General features: G+C 44.4%; 1 protein-coding gene across 1 annotated transcript in view; it reads left to right on the top strand.

Moving 5' to 3' along the window:
• The window catches only part of LOC119649480 (titin), a 189,421-nt gene that overhangs the window by 60,280 nt on the left and 117,050 nt on the right, over nucleotides 1-12,091 (top strand). Inside the window, exon 2 of the mRNA XM_038051649.1 lies at nucleotides 10,012-10,186. Coding sequence (XP_037907577.1) covers nucleotides 10,012-10,186 — 175 coding nt within the window. The remainder of the gene's footprint in view (nucleotides 1-10,011; nucleotides 10,187-12,091) is intronic.

Here is a 12,091-nt window from a genome sequence, read left to right as displayed (position 1 = left end):
CACGTGTGAACCCGCCCTCTGGATGTTTTTTCGCATCTTCTATAGCTTGACTTCCGTAGCTCGATGTCACCGCCTTAACGAATTCGATCACCACCGAATTCTTACTCTGTCTGTCTGTCTGTCAGTCTGTTACACCCTATTTACTCGGAAACGGCTGAAACGATTGTCACGAAATTTGGTGAGAACATATGGTTTATGTGCCCCTTTACATGCAGCGTGGCGCAATTTTCTATCTACCCAGGCCTCATAAAACATTCCGTTCCGATATCTGTACAAATAAAGTTAATAAAAGTATATGAACATGTTTTAGAAATTTACGGGAAACCCCCCTTAAGTTCATCCCAGAAGTAGGTATCAGCCTAGACGATAATATAGGACATAATTCTCAAAAGTTTGAACGCAATTCAACCATTATTAACAAAGTTATAGGAGGTCAAAGTTTTGCATTACAGGTAAATTTATTGTACCCTAAGACGTGTATTACGTCGTCATCATCATATAAAGTTAACTTATATAAACGGCGGGGTCCACTGAGACATTTTAACTTTCCTTTTTTGGCTTTTTTTTAGTTATTTGCATATCAGTGTCAATTGCTGAAGGGAGACTTCATCATCATCAACGGGACAACAACCGGTATCCGGACTAGACCTGCCTTAATAGGGAACTGCAGACACCGCTGTTACATGAGCCTTATATTGGGGCCGGGTATCGGTTAGCTGCTCAGCAGCATTCGGTCTGTACAAGAAGCGCACATTCCTTGAAAAAATGAGCCAATCGTTATTCCGTTGCCGTTGCCGGGTTCCATCATGTCCGAGGCTCCTTTTATGGCTTTTTCAATTCTGTTTTCCTTGTAAGGTTATCCGTCCTACTCAAACCCAACCTGGAAGACCAGTTGATACAATTTGTCCCCTTTTTGGCCATCATCATTCTCCTTCTGCAGTTTTTCATGAAGAAAGAACTCCCAGCGATCACCACGTGGAGGTGGAGATAAGGGAGATAGCTGTTGGTATTGGTTGAGCTAGCGTTTCGCAGATTTCGTACTCGATCGTGGGTACCAATCCATGTTTTTCTCTGGGACCAATACTACCCTTTGACCGAACCACAGAGGCATCACCGTGGTAAATTGCCTTCTGCCGACGTACTGAACTGCCGCCTCCATAGCTGACGGCCTGCCAGGATGACGACAAAGCGAGCTGTCACAGTATTACAAATGAAATTATTCACAAAATTAGTAATTAAATTAGATAGATAGACGTTAGATCGTTAGACGTTAGATCAGCTGTGGCGGCGGTAGTTCAGTACTTCGGCAAAGGCAAATTCACCACGGCGATGCAACCGTAGTTCGTGCTTCCGATGTGCCGAAACAATGCTTATTGATGCGGTAATGTTGGGTGATGCGATAATGTTAGGTGATGTTGTAATGTTTGGATCGCGTTCGGCAATGGTAATGTGATATCACACTGTGAGGTGATATCATTTTTGTGATACTACGTATATCACCTTCCCATCTCAGTAACAAACTACTTACTTGCCCATAACATATTTTGTGTTAATGACCTTAGCCTTTTCCTAAATGGGCTTCAGAAAAGAATGTCACTGTGGGTATCTCTTGGAAATATTCCGGACTATTTGTACTGGAGGTGACAACTCATAGGAGAGATGGAAATCAACGGACAACAGGTACCTCAATGTACCCAGGAAGGTTTCACTCATTTCAGTGAACTGAAGTGGAATTGTGCAAGAATTTTAATAGATGATCATCTAGTGAGGTTCAGATTTTGATTACCACCCTAGGATGACAACTTGGTTTTACGTACCTTTTGGACCCAATCCTGGATGGTTGGTATTTACGCTGGTGGTCGACTTACTTTGCTTTTTTTGTCTCCATTGGGTTCCACCGATCCTATATTGTTTTCTATACTTTTGGATATCATGGTGTTTTATAGATTTCAGAGGTAACGAGGGACAGAGCAATATTCAGGTCCAAAATTGATGTTGGTTAGTTCAGATTTATAGAGGCGACCTTTGCTCTTAATAGTCTCGGATAGCCTACTAAGATCAGACAATGATATCTGTGATAAGATACCTTTCTTCCAGCTAATATGCATTTAATCCACTTATTATGGATGTCAAAATTAGCTGCCTCAAAAATAGCAGCAACAAAAGTTTCTCCCTTTCTCTCTTTTTTACTTATCCATTTTATCCGGCAGCTAATTTCACAAGTCATTTCGATTATCAAAATATCTTTCCATCCTTTCACTGGATCAAACCTTTAATTACATATTATCAACCTCTTTCTCAACCGTTTAGACATCTTTTTACCACCATCGTGTTTTGAAATATTCTTCTTAATTCTTCGTGACTAACTTCCAATACTTGACAACCAATGGATAAACTTATACCACTCAACTTCCTTAACAAAAAACTTTATTATTCTTTAGTTAGCTATAAATACATCCACATTGACCTAGGCTACTGCCGGTGAGAAAATCTAAACTTGCCTCCTTCACAGAAATATCTGAAGAAAAATTAATATAAAAAAAGCAAAAAGTATTTAATGGACGAGATTTAGGTCAACCCAACTCTGAATTGCTTCCAATCCACTAAATGTGAATTTAATACAAATCCAATCATTATCATCAACAAAACTTCTATGTCGATTTCCTCTTTAGACATCACGACATTGTACCAACGTCCACACAACACTTCCTTCTTGACCAGCAAGAAAACAAAAGATTTGGATGAAATGACTAGACGAGAAACTTGACTTTCTCGCATTAAATACACATCAATTCGATAACCTGCCATTGGGTTAAGAATGGCTTTCAGCCTTTTTATTGTTGATCTTGAGAATATCTTTGCGAATCCACAAAGTCAACTGCTACTTAACGGCCGCCCGGGTATATAACAAAAAAGAACATTTCCACCAAGAAGAGCTCTTAAACCGATCATGCATTGTACGGGGCAAGAAAAACACATCCAAGAAATGTTCATGAAGTGAAGATAATAAAAAAGTACAAGATTCTATGATATATAAGCGACTTAATTGCTGGGCTAATTGACCATTAGGTGCTTTTTATATTAGCGCGCTTTGGACGCGTTTAAGCTTGTCCATGATTTTTGTCCGCCCAATTTCATTGCCGGTCGCCATAGAAGACAATATGGAATCTGAAACTTAACCGGTCCATGCCGGCCGGTTAAAATATAGGTTAAGAACTATTTAGACATGCCTGCGGGCTGTATGGATAGTAAATAGTGTACTCAGCTTCCGTGGCTTAGAAGAGGCTTCTTAAACTGTCCACAATTTGCTATGCTGTTCGCGTACGGCTGAACTGGATGCGGTAACATGTTGAGCGTGTTTTTTTAGAGTTTGCAGAAAAGGTGACACTATTGTTCTTTTGTTGCGTTGCGTGGAAACGGGCTGTGAATAGTGTGGGAATATGTTTATGGCAAGTCTGTTGAAACAAAAAAAAAGTATAGCTGTCCATTGGTCGGTGCACTTGGCGGCGTGCTCTTTTTTGGACCGAATGTTACTTAACTTTTTTGGACCTTTAGTGGTACGACTTGATTGTAAGATTCTTCTAGATATTAGATATGAATATCGCTAGCAACTTCTCTCGATTCAGAACCTTGACTTTTCGACTGTTGTCAACCCTGCTGCGCCACATCACTCCGCCTCCAGATGAAACTTAGGGGTTTCAGCGACTGAACCCGGAACTGCGTCCTCCATCATTCAGCGAAGCGAACGCGACGTTGATTTGGGGCGAAAACGGGCTCCTGCCTGGATAAAGAGACAGCCTTTTCGTGACCCCCGATCTTGAGCTGGAAGAAATGATCCCCCCGCTCGAGAGTACAGTACGGGCCTTCGTATGGAGGCTGCAGTGGCTTCCGGACGGCATCCGTCCTGATCAGGGCGTGCGTGCACGTGTTCAGCTCCTCGAAAATAGAGCCAGGTACGGATGTGTGCCGGGTGAGAGGTGTAGTTTTAAGGCGATGGAGACTGTCTTTCAGCAGGCGCAGCAATCCCGAATCTGTGAGGCCCGAGCTCTTGTCGAAGACCGGATCACTTGAGAACCTTGGATTCTCCCCGTATACTAGCTCCGCGGGGCTGGCAGCAAATTCCTCTCGGCGGGTTATTCGGAGGCTAAGTAGGACGAGAGACAAGGCCTGAGTCCAGGAGGGATCGCCGCGCGCCATAATGGTGGCTTTCAGCGTCTGGTGCCAATGCTCTAGCATCCCATTGGATTGCGGGTGGTATGCCGTATTTCGCTGGCGTTTGAATCCAGGGAGTTTGCCTAACTTCGAGAGAAGAGTAGACTCAAATTGCATTCTCCGGTCAGTAATGATCACTGCAAGGACACCAAAGCGAGGTATTCACTCTCGACAAAGGGCTTCGGCACAAGATTGCGCTGTGATGTCTTTCAGAGGTATTGCTTGAAGCCATCGCGTAAACCTGTCGATGATTGTGAGGCAATACCGATGTCGAGGTGTAAGGTGTGGAACTGTTTGGTAGTGCGGGGAAATGAGCCCATTTCTTTCTTTACATGGCTGGTGACCTTACATTTCTGGCATGCGATGCACTCTCTGGCCCAGGAGTTGATGTCCTTATTCATGGAGGGCCAGAAGTATTTCTTGGTAACTAACCAATTTGTCCTCCTGATGCCTGGATGCGCTAAGCCGTGAACCGCGTAGAACACTTCCTTGCGAGAGGTGGCCGGAATGTATGGCCGAGGTCCCTTTTCCGAGTCTTCGCAGCAAAGAGAGAGGTTCGAGCCGAAGATGGGCAACTCCCGAAATTTGTATTTGGGGTTGGATTTGAGGCTCTGAAGTACTGCGTCATCCTTTTGCGCCTTGGCGATAGCCGAGAAGTCATGTGAGGCGGGGATGTTAACCTTGGAGACACGTGACAAAGCGTCAGAAAACTATGTTTTCCTTGCAGGACACGTGCTGTATATCGGACGTGAACTGGCTTATAAAGTGCAGGTGTCGAAGCTGACGAGGGGATGCTTTGTCGGGCTTCTGTTTCAAAGCATACGTTAGAGGCTTATGGTACGTGAACACCGTGAGCGGCTTGTCTTCTAGGGAGAAGCGGAAGTACTTAATGCTCAAGTACGCGGCAAGCAGTTCTCGATCGTAGATGCTGTAGTTCCGTTGAGTGGGGTTTAATTGTCTAGAGAAGAAGCTCAACGGCTGGCAGACTGGATTCACCTTTTGGTGAAGAGAAGCACCTACTGTGATGTCAGAGGTATCAACAAAAACGGCTAGGGGTGTATCTTGTCGAGGAAATGCCAAGAGTGTAGCATCAGTCAGTTGTTGTTGGGACTTATCAAACGCGCGGACAGCCTCTTCAGACCAGACAATCTCTCGTGTGTCCTTTGCTTTAGGGTCAGACAAGTACGCGTTCAAAACGGACTGGTGTTGGGCGGTCTTGGGCAGGAGACAACAATAGAAATTTAGCATGCCCAAGAACCTCCGCAAATCCTTCACATTTTTCGGACGCGAAAAGCTTGTGATTGTTTGCACCTTATCTGGGTCGGGCTGTATTCCATCAGGGGAAATGAAGTGGCCGAGGAATCTCCCCTGTGTCTGGAGACATTTACATTTATCAACGTTTAGGACTAACCCCGCTGTTGGAGTAGTGTTGGAGTCGCAGAGCGGAGTAGGGTTGGAGCAGTGTTGGAATCGCAGAGTGAAGCAGAGGAGTTTGTAGATGAGTAGTGTTGGAGTTAGCGGAGTAAATTGCAGACCAGCAGAGTGAGTTAGAGGAGGAGTTAGTGGAGTGAGTAGTGGAAGAGTAGTTTTAATGAAATTAACAGGATTTTATATCTCATGTATTTAGACGAGTGCCCGAGCGGCTGAGTAGAGTAGATTAGTGTAATATCGGAAACAAAAGTAAATAAAATTGTTGAAAAGTGTGGTTTCCTTCAGTGAGAACGGAGAACTCCCTGCTATCATCTATTCTCAGCAGCGAAGGGCATATGGGACAGGAGATCGTCACTCCCAATAAATAAGCGCGCCTAGTGAAATACTTGGCTGGGATGACCTGTACCATTTTTAATATTCCCAAATACCGGCCTCAAGCAAACGTGGAAAAATGCACTCGAGATGGGCTAAGTGTTCAGACTCTGAGAAAGAAGCGACCAAAACATCATCCAAATACACGGAACAGAAGTCAAGGTTTCGCAGGACCGAGTGAATGAACCTTTGAAAGGTTAGCGCCGCATTGCACAACCCGCAAGTCATCCATGTGAACTCGAAGAGTCCAAAGCGTATGCATATTGCCGTCTTTGGAATGTCTTCTGGAGCTACAGGGATTTGGTGATAGGTCTTGGTTAAATCCAAGGTCGAAAAGATGCGGCAGTTTGCGAGATGATGCGCAAAGTCGTGGATAAGTGGAATGGGATACCGGTTAGGAACAGTCTGTGACTTTAGCCTTCTATAATCCCCACAAGGGCGCCATTCGCCATTTGGCTTAGGGACCATATGGATTGGGTGGGGAAGACCAACAGGTATTTGAGGGCCTGCAGATACCCTGTTGAATAAGTTGCTCGAATCCTTTCCGTATAATAGCCAGCTTCTGGGGTGGTAGGGGACGCACCTTCGAGAAGATAGGGGAACCAGTAGTGTTAACTTGGTGCTGCACATTGTGGTTCACTGGTTTAGAGAGACTACATTCGGTAATAATCTGGCTGAATTTTTGGAGGAGTGCTCGAACACGAGAGTCAGCAATGTCCTCCAAAAGTACGGAAAGATTGTTGTTGGGAAAAGATGAGATTCGGCCTGACGAATTAAGATTGGTTGTGGAGTCTATAAAGGACCTGTTCTGCAAGTCCACCAGCAACCCATAGTGACACAAGAAGTCTGCGCCTAAAATGGGGAAGTTGACATCCGCCAGAATGAATCGCCACGGGAACCTCCTACGCAAGCCAAGATTCACGTCCACTTGCCTGTACCCGTAGGTGTTAATATGCGAGGAATTTGCCGCCGCAAGTTTCAAAGATTGAGGGAATAGCCGATGGTGTCGGGGTACGGGAAGAATCGAGTTATCTTGTAGACACTAATACGGACGACTACAAGATAACTGCGCTTGCTGAGAGGATCATAAATTGTAAGGCGACATGGCGTTGCGTTTTAAGTGGCCGTCGCCAGGACCCCCCGCGAACCTATTTTTGGGGGGAAGCCGCGTTTTTATACGGGATCGTACATCTGGTAGCTTTTTTGCCGAATTTGTGATGGTACTAACAAATGCTTCGGTTCGTAGGTTGTCCTGACGATTGCCCTTTTCGAGCAGTAGACCGCGCGAGCTTTTACGAGTTTCGTGAATGATGAGAATCGTTGCGTTAAATTCTTCCTTTCTTCTGCCTTCATAGTTGTGAAACATGCTGCCTTTTCTCGTACTTGGTGACTGCTTTGTTGCATATGAATCTTGATTTCGGCAATTCGCCTTGATGTTCCTTTAACGGAATCGGAGGAGGAATGAATGTGGCTGACCCTATTGGCGATAAACACTTTCCATTTAGCTGCTGGACTTTGGAGCCATTGTAGAACGATCATCGAATCTGTCAAATAATTGCGAATGACATCCTTCCAACTATGGACTTCTAATGTAGTTGACATCAGATCGCACAGGAGCGCAGCGCTGCACGGCTCCAACCGTGACTTGCCTGTCGGTGTTGCTTGAGACGCATTGAAAACGACTCGAAGCTTTGTGGTGGTACTGTCATCCTTGCGTACGGCATGGTGAGGCAAGCAATATGTCTGTTTTGTGAAACTTATCTGCTACTGGCACTTGCAGCATGTAGCCTAGCTCAAGGTATTCCTCCATGAATGCTACATATTGGGTCCTTAAGTCAACGGCTTTGTACAATCGTTTTTCCAATTGCGAGAAGCGAATATGCGCCTTTTGCTGCGAGTTGCACACGGTTTTTCCGGGATTCGCGTTTTGCTTAAACGGGAGCCAAACAATGTATCTGCCAGACTCGTCCCTCCTGGTGGTCTGCTGATACCATTCCATAGCTGCCTGCTCATCCCTTGTTACCGGCTATTTGCTCGGTATCTCGTTGATTTCCCAAAGCCTCGCTCCTCAGTACCGATAAATGTCAATATGCCCTCTTGATTGTTTCGAGCAGAAGGACCGAGTAAAATCCAGCCAAATCTGGTATTCACTGCACAAGGAGATCTCTTTTTGAACCCTGCTAACACGATCTCGTTGTAGGTATCTGCTCCTAGTAGAAAGTCGATTCATCCTGGCGTTCCGTATTGGAGATCAGCCAATTTTTTGACTGATAGTCCCGCTGGCAGCTTAACTGGGATTTCGGTTGACGGATGCAAGTTCGTTATGTTCGGTAGTACTAAAGTTGACACGTTGGTTGTGAAGTATGGAAAGTATGGAGCCTTTACTCTGCATTCTTGTACCCGCTCCCACTCCGCATATATGGATCTTTGATAACCGCCTTCGTTGACCAAGCAATTGAATGGCTGATTCCGTAATTAAACTCCTTTGCGACCCAGAATCTGTTAAAGCTCTCAAAGTCACACATTCGCCCGAAACACTCTACACACCGACACGAGCTATTTCGAGTAGTACTGTTTGATCCTGCGTTCCATCCCCAGCCAACAACGCTTGGGTAGTCGGGATGAACGGTTTAGCATCCGGTATCGCAGCATGTGCCTTGCTGCCTCGTAATTTTTGTTGTTCACATGGAGATGTTGAATGACTCTTGCAGCATCACCTTGAACATGCGTTTTCAAGTAATGCATCTTTTCAACCGCAGACAGCGTCTCGTTGCAGTGAATTAATGAATTGAACATGTCATTTAACATGCGCCGTTGACTGTATTTCCCATCAAACTTCGGGGTAGTCAATCGTTCCAAATGCACTCGGTTCGTCGCCGCCTGAAACGAGTGAGCAAAACCAAATACGTTTCTTCGGCGCTCGCATACTCTTCTAAGTAGGACTTCTGTTTACTGGAATCTCCTAAAAGGTCATCCAGAACTGCTCCATGTCGTTCCTGGCAAGCCGGCCACAGTTCCTCCAGTCGTTGTGTTCTGGCTTGGAAATAGCCAAGGGAATGCCTCTCTTTCATCATCATCAACGGCGCAACAACCGGTATCTGGTCTAGGCCTGCCTTAATAAGGAACTCCAGACATCCCGGTTTTGCGCCGAGTTCCACCAATTCGATATCCCCTAAAGCTGTCTGGGGTCCTGGCCTACGCCATCGCTCCATCTTATGCAGGGTCTGCCTTGTCTTCTTTTTCTACAATAGATATTGCCCTTTTAGACTTTCCGGGTGGGATCATCCTCATCCATATGGTAAAGTGATCCGCCCAGCGCAACCTATTGAACAGGATTTTATCCACAACCTGACGGTCGTGGTATCACTCATAGATTTCGTCGTTATGTAGGCTATGGAATCGGAATTCCTCGGATGATTCTTCTCTCGAACGCGGCCAAGAGTTTTTCTTGCTAAGAACCCAAGTTTCCGAGGAATACATGAGGACTCGCAAGATCATAGTCCAATGTTCATAGATCAATGCCTCTCCTTGCTGTCCTTCAAATGATTCCGTCTGTTCAGCCTGGCGAAATTATCCCGCTGTACTAAGATCACCTCCTTGGTCATCTTGTCACGTCACGGATCTACAAGGATACTGCCGGATGAGTACTTGTAAGCTCTCTAGCGCCGGTGTCCACTCTTTTACGCCAAATTGATTTGTTCAATTTAACGGTGGAAAATATTGAGCGTAAAGGACAATTTCTCCAACTCGTTCAGTATCCGGACCAGAAAATGTTGACTTTTCTAAATAATGTATTTCTTAAAAAGACTTATTCTGATCATATTCTAAACAACAATCATAAAGATATCCCTCTTTCAAGATTATTAATTAACATTTTCAAACGGCACAAAACCTATCAAAACATATCATCACTCACCTACATTAAATGAAGCTACTCAACAGTAGTAAGTCAAGTCTAATTTATCTTTAACAATCTTCTTTTCATTATTCTTTCAGATATTAATCAGTACAGTATGCGTCCTAGATGCACAGATAGTCGCCATGGAATTAGGAGCACGCTGTCAGCATGACATGGAATGCGATAATATCAAAGGAAGTCATTGTTCAATGGCTGGTCTATGTGAATGCGCACCTTACTATGTTCAGTACAATGACACAACCTGTTTACCATGTAAGTATTCATCTACCATCTATGCATCTGTCCCATTAAAGATACATCCATCTACACTCATTCAGTCCGTCAATAAATTTTAACTATGCCTTAGCTAGCGGGAGTTGCACCAGTCATCTGAGTTACCAATCTGAGTAGATACAAATGCAGTTAGCACTCAATCTGCAGTTTAGATATCGCGAATTGATGCAATTGAACGGTTGAGCCTTGCATGATAATCGGAAAAATCGAGAGTAGTGATCCAACGGGGATATAATTTGGGGTCAACTAGAGTTAGTATCCGTCCTTTTGATACTCCCCAAGAATACAACCGGCAACCCGATACGAAATGGTGCATTTCATCACACGTAATCGTGTAAATGTACCATCTTAATACACCAGCGATAATGAACTCAATGCAGCGTACGTGGAAAACTAAATGAGTCTCTTCTCCAGCTCCATAACTAAGTAAACATTGTCCCATTCAAGTCCATCTGCAAACGCTTGAACCGCCGCCACTTTATGTTTATAAAAATAATTAGATACTGAGTGCGATCAATAAAAATCATTGTGATGATGATGGGAACATTGCACTGGCTAAATATCTACGCTTTCAATATTGTTTGCATTAATGGTTCACGCTATTCACTGCCGGGTTTTTCGAGGAGAATGGAATGAACCAATCAATGAATGATGGGAAATGATGGCCGGTTGGGGCGTTGTAGCTCTAAGCGCCTTTCCGTTTACTAATTGCATTCTAAGATGTTGAGAAATTCCAATAAATTGCTGATTGCATCTGAAAGTTATATCTTAGCATATTATTGCCACAGGATGCAATTGGCGAAGAGATTCGAAATGAACTTTAATTCTAGATGAAGGGGTTATACTCCTATTAACCCAGGGGCCATTGTTGAGGCTCGGTCTTCCTCCGCAGTTCCATTTTTATGAGTTTTCAATTTTCTTAGTGAAATTTACAATCCGCATCGTAAACAGTGGACTTTCTCTTTGCTTATTTCAGTACCATCGTGCTGAAGGGGTCGGCGATCCATGTCTCTGTATGAATTTCCTGGGGGCGATATGGGGAATAAAATACAATTCCGCATTCCGTGGTTTGTGCCCTAACATCCTCATCTTTCATTGCTCCTATTTTAAAGCGAAAGGAGCCCCTTTTCGTTGTTTATTTGGATGTTGATCGTAACGTAGACAACGCATTTCCTTCTAAAGTGAATGCTCAATGCCAGGAGCTAGTCATAATCTTAGGTATTTTTGCTATTCATATAAATTTACTCAGAGGTAATTGTCCTAATTGGGGAAGGAATTATGCCGGTCGAAACTTGGAAACTGAATGAGGAACGAGGCAATGGAACAGTCAGAGAAAAAGGGGGTGATTCCATCCCTTAAAACTCCACCAAAAAGCTATCATCCCATTGTACTCTGGTATTTAAACGCAATGCAAATTGTTGGCTCAGTGTAAGCTTCAGCCGAGAAACAAATTAACTAACTCAGTTTACTGGAGGAAGCTGCAGCTCCGAGCACTCATGCCCTTCTCAGGCCTATCGTACTATCCCCGCAAATCGAATCTATCTGAGAGCATTCTCCTGAGGCAGAGAGTGCGCAGATTCGTCATTAAAGAAGACCCTACCTAGGTGTCTTCTTCTGCGATCTGAGGAGGTTGTGCAGTTGAATATCAAGTGCAGAGCCGTCTCTTCCTCCTCGACACATTGGCTGCATATTGCGGAAACTACCACGCCAATTTCTTCCACAGTGGGTAGTGCCCCGGTAAAAGCTTTATTAGAGTTTTCAGGTCCCAGACCTCAAAAATGCCACTCTAGTGAACCCGGGTTCCTTCCTGCCAGTGGATGGTCGGATGCCAAAAGCTGGCTCTGGATCATGGTGAATCCAGATCCAGATGAGGACCCCGCTTGA

This window comes from Hermetia illucens, chromosome 2 (genome assembly GCF_905115235.1).
Source record: "Hermetia illucens chromosome 2, iHerIll2.2.curated.20191125, whole genome shotgun sequence".
In the NCBI taxonomy this organism is placed as follows: domain Eukaryota; kingdom Metazoa; phylum Arthropoda; class Insecta; order Diptera; family Stratiomyidae; genus Hermetia; species Hermetia illucens.
Note: the sequence above shows the minus strand (reverse complement) of the source record. Positions and strands in the feature narration are given on the sequence as shown.